The sequence below is a fragment of the Leptidea sinapis genome, chromosome 1 (assembly GCF_905404315.1).
Source record: "Leptidea sinapis chromosome 1, ilLepSina1.1, whole genome shotgun sequence".
Lineage (NCBI taxonomy): Eukaryota > Metazoa > Arthropoda > Insecta > Lepidoptera > Pieridae > Leptidea > Leptidea sinapis.
Genome location: NC_066265.1, coordinates 30,737,743 through 30,746,544, shown reverse-complemented (window position 1 = coordinate 30,746,544; position 8,802 = coordinate 30,737,743). Strand labels below are relative to the sequence as shown.

The window sequence follows — 8,802 nt, the reverse complement described above, 5'->3', positions numbered from 1 at the left end:
TCATAAAATGAAACTTTCCAAAAAATGTGATAGCATTTGGCACAATTAATCACGTTCCACATTACGTATGATGGATTTGAAAAAAACCCGCTTTACATATTTTTCCATTTTAAATTTTTGCATTGAGGATATTTTAACACCTAGTCAAATTTATAAAAACAACCAATACAATGCCTGCTACTCGGCTAAATTGAGTGAGTAAGTCTTTTGTGGGGCGGTGCTTTTACAAAAAGATCCCAGAAATTGTTCACAATAAAAGGTAGAAATTCAAAAGAATTGTTAGAACACGTTTATGAAAAATATTTATTTCAGAAACAAAAATGGTACAATCATTAGTATAGTGGATGTAACCTTCTATTAAATGAGGAGCATCTATGCCAAAAGTCCACGAATTTATAAGGTTATATACATGTTTTGATTATTTCGTAAACTGTCGCTTTGAAAAACTGCTCTTAACAATAGTTGTCTTAATAATATGTTTTCTTCTTTTCAAAATTATGTGGTAAGTGTTACTATGTATAACATAAATTACTTTCTGAATGATACCACAGATTGGGAATGGAGCGATAAATTATAGCGGTAAATCATATATTTAATTGTACCGAAACTTTGTTCAAAAGAAAAAGAAGAAACCCGCTGAATATCATGTACAAGTTTTTCTCAGGTCTGAGGCATTCATTTCCGAATGGGTAGTAGATACTGACTTTCAATAAATGACCTCATATATTATTGTAAATAAAAACATTTACATTTGATCCTCTTAGCCCAGTGGTTACCCTGAAAACCAAACAAGTTCAATTTCTGGTTTGAATCCCAGTAGGTAGACAAAAGTTTATGTGGTGAATGTGAATATTTGTTTCAGGGTCATGAATGCTTATATAAATAACTTATTAATTTATTTAACATGTAGCGTATAGGGGGAGCTCGAAGGGAGAGCTTAACCCCCATCGGCAGGAAATAAAATACCTCCCACGTACCATAAGTCCTAGAGATAGACACTCGATGTGATTACCCACATTACTATAGTCTAAATTTCAGGATGCCGTTACTTCCAAAGCAAAAACTATACTTGGTATCTCTAATCTATGGAGGGTAGAGATAAGGAGAATCATCTCATATGGGAGAAAAGTTAAAAAAAATCCAGCTGTATGTTGTAAATAACAGTTCATAAACCTTCCACAATAGTGCTGCTTGAATATAGCAATTGTAGATGGAATTTATTCCATAAGAATGATAATAGAGAAGAACGGTCCAAGCAAAACGGTCAGAACCTGTGGTGTTTGTGTATTTACGTATTTCGAAGACGCGCATTTCAATAGGAATGAGAATTGAGACGACTGAACCTAACTAATTAAATCTATGGTTATTCATGTCAAAAAGGCATATCTTTTTTTTTTACTCTATAAAATTGGATGAAGAGTATTAATAGCGTTATCCAAAAAAATATTACCTAGTCATGTACTTTCTATGCTCGTTTAGGTTAGAGTAAATACATATAATATATATCACAGAACATGAGAATACTATTACTCTAAATAATAACGAAAATATATTCTTTGTCTGTGGTGAATACTAAAGAGTGAAAAAAACACTTTCATTGTTGTTAGTTATATCAAGTTATATTTACATTTTTTAATTATTTACTTGAACTTTAAAGATTTTGAGTTTATTTAATATCCAAGCTATGATACTTTGGATACCGCTTTCCGTGAATAATCAATATGGGTGACTTCAATGCATCTGATTGTTCTTGGAAAAAAATGGTCATTGCTAAGACAAACAACAAATTATGGACTTCCACAGTTAAAACTCAGCCAACAGATCAAGAAAAGCCGATGGTGCCGATTACCATTAAGGAAGAACTATTGGAAGAAAATCCAACGCAATTTAATGGAGTAGACGATGAGGATTCATCACAAGATCCACTTTCACTTTCTGCAAAACCAGTGCGAGTTAGTAGAAGATCATCGACACCAAAAAATGAAACTCCTCAAGATAGAGCAACTAGACTAGCTAAAATGTCAGCGTATGCTTCGCGGAGATTGGCAAATGAAAGTCCGGAACAGCGTGCTATGCGGCTCAAACGTATGTCGGAGTATGCGGCGAAGCGACTAGCCACAGAGACAAGTGAACAGAGAGCAAACCGTTTGGCGAGAATGTCAGCTTATGCTGCCCGGCGACTCGCCAGTGAAACACCAGCTCAAAGAGAAGCAAGGCTCACAAGAATGTCTGCATATGCCGCCCGTAGGCATGCCATGAAAAAAATCTACTCTCAAACTACTGACATCACAATGGATACTAAAAATATAAACAATAATCCCAATAGCTAAAAAAGTCATTCTAACAAATTTATTTTGATTTGTATAAAGTGTATTTACATTATTATATACATTATAATATTACAAATATAAATAAACAATGCCTTAATTCTAGTAAAATAAATACTTTATTCTTAAAATGTCTTATTTTCCTGATAGCAAACAAAGGTAATTGATTGTTTATAATTATTGTAATTTTATCATTTGTATCATTTTAAAATATCCAGTTTTTTGTTTTTTAAATATTCTGTTAATATTTTTGTCCTGCCTTAATCCAGTTATAATATGCACACAAGAAGAACAAGAAACTAATATATTTTATATACACATATACACTACTTTACTAATCACTTAATTCATGTAGGCCAACGAAATGACACTTATGAATGTCAATAAAATATTTTTCTTATTGAATCTACCGCTAGTTCGTAAAGGGTTGAGCTAATGAGAAGTAGCAAGAAACTCATTTCAAGCCAGACTAAGTATGTTATATAAGTCAAAAATTTAACACTTCTACACTAATGTGAAGTACAATATAAGAACTATTTTATTATAATTTGTGTAAAGAAGAGCATAAGCTCTTAGCATATTTAGTCAGTAGGCAACTGATTCATCAGTGACAGTATGGAATTCACTAAGTTCAATCAGCTGTTGATCATTGAGTAGATTAGGCTAGGCTGATAGGCAGGATATAGTAAAAGGCTTTGTCCAAATATAGTACAATGCATTTCTCATGAAATTTTCAACATAGGGGCTTCACACAACTTTTTGAATGTATACATGTCACAGGGATATGATAAAAACAGTGATTTGGTCATATCTCAGAGGATGTTAAAATAACAGCACAGTTTTATCATTTTTTGAAACAAATCTAGTGATTTGACCAAATGCCATAGTTGGTTCCGTGAAATGACAAAAAGTCTTTTCTCTGGTATTTAAAAGGTTTTTTTAGTAAGAGTTAGACATAATTTGGTAAGAATTTAGTATCGTGTCGCAGATAGAGGGGTGGGCGGGGAGATGTCCTCCACCCCCTGGCTCACTCCCATGAAAAGGTAACGCACCATTCTCTTGAAAATCAAATTAATGTAACCTTACCTCAAAACAGTTCCTCCAAAGGCCAAATAGAAGCCTAGAATAGATAATTATATAAAAAAAACACGAAGGTGAACCACGGCCGCCAACTCGTGTGGTTTCGTTTGTCGAATAGTGGCTACTTTGGATAAAATTAGGTTCTTGGTATTAACAATGCCTTAAAGTGCGTGATGTTCAATTCATGGTTTAATTCACTATATCCTTCTCAGATCTAGGCAAGCAATAAAACTAGGGAACTTCGAACAATAATGTCACTGATCGATTTTCACCACTATTGCTTCATTTAAAGTGGTCTAACTTTGGTATAGAATGTTATAAAAAAAAAAACAATAAGTCATATTATCGTGTGTTTATTTATTAACAGGATACAATATATATCTTAAATAAAACAATGTTAAGTTAAAAAATCAAAAATACAAAGGTAATTTTTGAACATACAGTGCTAGCACTATTTAGACATTTGGATAACAGAGTTTTTCTTATTAGTATGAATGTTATCGAGCATAAAGTAAATATTTTGTAGTAATGTAATTTTTTATTTACATTACTACAAACCTACAAAAAGCAAAACATTTCCCTTATCTAACTAGGTATGAATTTTTTTAATAATTTTCGACATAAATTAGTATCAGTATGGTATTTAAATTAATTTAAGTATAATAAAATTTCTATTGTAACAATTATTGTTTGTCATTATTTCATATTACTATTTGCATTTACTAGATAAATTGATTGGTAAACGACAAAAATGGCAGAACTATGTCTTATACTCAGATAATTTATATGTCTAGATAGTCTGATGCTGTTAGACGACCGAAAAAATAGGCAAATATTAGTTTAGTTTGCGTGCCAACCTACGTCAAATCGCGATTTGTATGACACTTTGTGTTAGTGTGCGTGAATTGGTAGTGAAAAGTAAAGGTTAGTAATTCAAACGTCAATTTTTTTAGACGTTTTCACAGCTGTCATAGTCTATCTAGACCTATATAATTATGATCTGTGGTCTTATAATTCATAGCTCTGCTAAGTTTATGTATAACAATTAACTATGATCATTCTGTGTACAGATTCTGTTTTGTGCCTAATAATTAGATAAAATTCAAGATTTGGCGTATTGATTTACCATGGGGTTGAGACAAAGAGAGTGTAGTTTGAAGGCCGAGATCCTCAATACATCCGACCAAATAATTCGTATCTCTCCTGAGAGGTACAATGAAAATAAAAATGTAATTATTGTTATCAAAAACAACTGTAATTTCACGAATAGAATGCAAAAAGCCTTGGATCTTTTATATGTCTAGTTTCACTATGACAGCTGCGAAAACGTCGAAAAAATAGACGCACGCACACTAACACAAAGTGTTATACAAATCGCGAGTGTAACACGTAGCTTGTCACGCACACTAAACTAATATTCCTAGCCTATTTTATCGGTTGTCTAACAGCAAGAGACTATCTAGATGTATAAATTATCTAAACAAATAACTTTGACTTCTTTTTAAAATTTCTAGATGGATATTTTACAGATGAAAATTATTGCAGAGGTGGATTTTTTATATTTCTGCCCGGATAATTACGTACGTAATTAATGACACAGTTACGTCCCAGTTTTCAATCAAAACGAAAGCACTTCCCAATATAAAGGTTAAAGACAATAATATTTTGTTAAAACCCTAGAAGTCTGATAAATAATAGAGCTATGTTTTACGGTAGATAAGTTAATTTAAATAAATCACATAAAGCAAAACGTATCCTTATAGTTTAAAGATATTAAATTTTAAAATTATTTTGACACTTAAATCAAAACCCAATAAGATCATTGCTTCCTCTCCGCCATTTTGAAATTTTCATATATATGTATTAATCTATCCTTATAAATAAAAATCATACGTATTTACTTACTAACAAATATATCACAAATGTCAAACGCCAATAATTCTTCCAATTTAAAAAGTCTCTAGCTGTCTAGCTATCATAAAGGTACAGATCTCGATTTACTAAATGGCGGCATCGAACATAGTCGCAGGTGAGAACTCGCGCACGATAGTCGGCTGGACAATAATTACTAACTTATAAATATTAAAAATATAATGATAAACATCTTAACAAATAATATTATTCGAATAAACTCGCCCAAACTTTAAGTGAAACAATATATTTCATCCCTACACTAGACGTAGCATCTACGTTCGAATACAACTCAAACTCCAAAGTATATCTATTGTAGTGTGTGTGTGTGTGTGTGTGTTAGCAGGGCGTGAGCGGCGCGGGGGCGGGGGCGGGGCCGCCCGCCAGCAGCTGCCGGGAGGACGACGAGGAGCTGTACGAGTCACCGGACGAGCGTACGCTCGACTGAGAGAGTGGAGTGCCTGCAAAGTGATATTCTTGAATGGAATCCCTGGGGCTGACGTCACTCAGATAACGGCCTGTTTTATATCACGGGGATTATACCATTATTTCCCAAATCGAACAGGCATACGTTCAATCAGCACAATTTACCAGTGCGAGGCTCCTTTGCAAAAACAAACAAGACTAATAGAAAATAAGTTATGGATGAGAAGTGCCTAAGAAAAGTATGGTAATATTTTTTGACTACTGTTAGACAATGACATTGGACGAGCTGACACTCAATATAATATGTTATCTCGCCAAATTCTGGCACGAGGCTTAATTGAATGAGCCGGAAACATCTCTGTTGAATTAGCGCGCTGTGATTGTTCGGTGACGTATTACCCCGGGAAGAGATACGTAACAATGGTGAAGAGACCACATTTGTTTTTTCATTCAACCGTGTAAACAAGTTATATTTTGTATTAATAGTCCATACTATATTAGTGTATCTAATCAATATCTCTACATGACCACATCTCAATAGCCGTTACTTCATATTCTTGACTCGTACTCGTTGTTGTTACCTGGCAGGGATGTCACGTGGTGCGGCAACGCCCAGCGCTGCGGTGCACACTCGCCCACCTTCTTGGTACTTATATCCTGCAACACATTTCACTGTATCATTCAATGCTTACATATCTTTACTAACATCAAAACTCTGATAAAATCGTTCAAATATTTGATTATTTAATTATATCATCATTATCAAGCGCTTTGTAAATTCAAGTATATTTCACTCAAAGAAAGAAGTGGTATTAACCTAAACAATTATGTAAGCACTCCCCATGGGGAGTATATCATGATGTAAGTGGTAGAACATGCAAAGAGACCCCGTGTAAAACCTATCGGCAATGATTTGATCCGATCTTCATTATATGGGGTGGAATGGAAAGATCTAGAACTGAGCTGTCCCCAGTCCTATAGTAGGACTACCTGTGGGCCCGACTAACAATCACCGAAATTTTGAATACATTTTACACATAAATTTCAGCTTTCCGTACTTCTTGTCTATGCTACATATATACACATACAGGTCTCAATATGCTTAAGTAATTTTCTTTAATCCTATTTAGTTTATGTTACCTCTAACCAACATGAAATCTAATAAAACTAAAAAAGCTACAGAATCAATAAAAAATTTAAGCGCAACATAAATTACATAAGTATCGGCGAATAAATAAAATCATAATGAAAATGAAAAGAGATGCGAACAAGCCGATGACGTCACATAAACCTGGTGATGCCAACTTCAATATTAAGAGAGACATTGATAACTAACAGCTCAATAATTTTGTACCAAATTTTTTCTTTTAAATTACAATGATTTTATAAGTCAATTCATTTAAAAAGATTGTGAATTTGTTTTGTAGCGTAAACTAGGTTTGCAACTAACGCGTAGGTATTCCGAGTTCAAACAAAACACTCACGTTGGTTTTTAGATTGTTGTGGAATCGTTTTCTTACAATATAAAGTCGGATAACAACACATGATTTATTATCAACTTGATTTTGAATTAATGATACTGAAAGTCTCCGAAACTAAATGGTTTCATGGAAATGGTAAATTAAAGTTAATGTTATAAACATATGTCAATGTCATGGTGGGTCGGATGTGAGTTGGCAACACCGGCGCGTGCGCACTTACTGTTCGCTCGGGCACCGTGAGTATGGTGGTGTGCGTGTCCTCCGGCGTGAAATAGTCCGAGTCATCGAGCGCGGGCGACGTCGCCTCGCTGTGTGTCGCTGCCCGATACAATACGATAAACCTTTACAACTCGGCTTGCATTATATAACCAAGAGAAGAGCTCGTGGCTTATTTATAGGTTTCCTTACCCAAAGGGTAACCTCAGGGATCCCTATCATAATGATTTCGCTGTCACTCCATTTATCTGTCTCGTAAGCCGTAATAGTAAGGCAGTTGAAATTTTACAGAGTGCCTATTACTATTGCCGCTATAACAACCTAGGATGAAGTATACGCCTGGATGTGCCAATCAAATAATAATACCGTGAATAAACGAGATCTCACCATAGGAAAACTATTAGGAATAAAGAGGACGAAAACAATATTTTGTGTCTTTGTCAGAGTTCTTGTTCTGTTTCTTGGTCTCATTCAACCAAACTTCACTTGCGAGCACTGCTTCGGTTGTGATCGTAAATCATTTCTATATTTTGTATTAGAATATGTGATAGATAATGCCAAAATATTAGAAATTAAATATTCAAATGTTAACCACATTTTTATCACACGGCACATCCAGTTGATACTTCCTCCGAGATAACAGCAAATTATATAAATAACTAGCTGACCCAGCAAACGTTGTATTGCCGATATTAAAATCGCGATACAAAAGTAACTGTTGATCGTAGATGGGTGAAAATTGAAGTTGTATGTATTTTTTAATGCTGACTCATAATCAAACAAATTTAAAAAAAAATGTCAAAAAAATTAAAAAAAAAATTCGTGTGGACCACCCTTAACATTTTGGGGGATGAAAAAAGATGTCCGATTCTCAGACCTACCCAATATGCACTCAAAATTTCATGAGAATCGGTCAAGCCGTTTCGGAGGAGTTCAAATTTTAACACCATGACACGAGAATTTTATATATTAGAAAGATGGCCAATTCTGTGCTATGAAAAAAAAATGTATTGTACAGATCTCATCTCCTGCGAGTCCGCTTGTGCGCATGTGACCTTTTTTAACGTGTAGAAGGCTTCTTCGGAATACCAACTACATGGATACCAGTGCTCTCTGTTCTACTACGCAGTATTGAACTAGCACTGTATGTCGGTTTGCCGGGCGCTGCAGGTGATTTAATTAATGCGTTATTGCGACTAATAATATGTATTAAGCAGAAATGCAGCTGAATATATTGCTCGTACCATCACCGTATATCATTAATTTGTATATTACGATGATATCAATCGAAAACCACTGCATGAATGTTGCACAAGATGAGATGCTTTTTGAAAAATTTCGCACTTTACCTTTAAAGTCTA

At 34.3% G+C, this 8,802-nt stretch overlaps 2 protein-coding genes across 6 annotated transcripts in view; one reads left to right on the top strand and one right to left on the bottom strand.

Moving 5' to 3' along the window:
- The first annotated feature begins 1,551 nt into the window (after window positions 1-1,551).
- LOC126964815 (uncharacterized) lies at window positions 1,552-2,458 on the top strand. The gene has a single exon (XM_050808092.1). The coding sequence runs from the start codon at window positions 1,722-1,724 to the stop codon at window positions 2,328-2,330; it is 609 nt and encodes a 202-aa protein (XP_050664049.1). The 5' UTR covers window positions 1,552-1,721; the 3' UTR covers window positions 2,331-2,458.
- A 1,286-nt stretch (window positions 2,459-3,744) lies between these two features.
- Window positions 3,745-8,802, bottom strand: part of LOC126964481 (probable E3 ubiquitin-protein ligase MGRN1) — a 28,881-nt gene continuing 23,823 nt past the window's right edge. Inside the window, exons 12-15 of one of the 5 annotated variants that reach the window (XR_007729389.1) lie at window positions 7,446-7,543; window positions 6,326-6,401; window positions 4,269-5,779; window positions 3,745-4,179 (exon numbers count right to left, since the gene is read on the bottom strand). Coding sequence is in view for 3 of the 5 variants with exons in the window: in XM_050807628.1 (XP_050663585.1) it covers window positions 5,658-5,779; window positions 6,326-6,401; window positions 7,446-7,543 (296 nt within the window). In the remaining 2 variants the exon portion in view is untranslated. The other 4 variants (XM_050807628.1, XR_007729390.1, XM_050807640.1 and 1 more) reach the window with 4 other exon arrangements.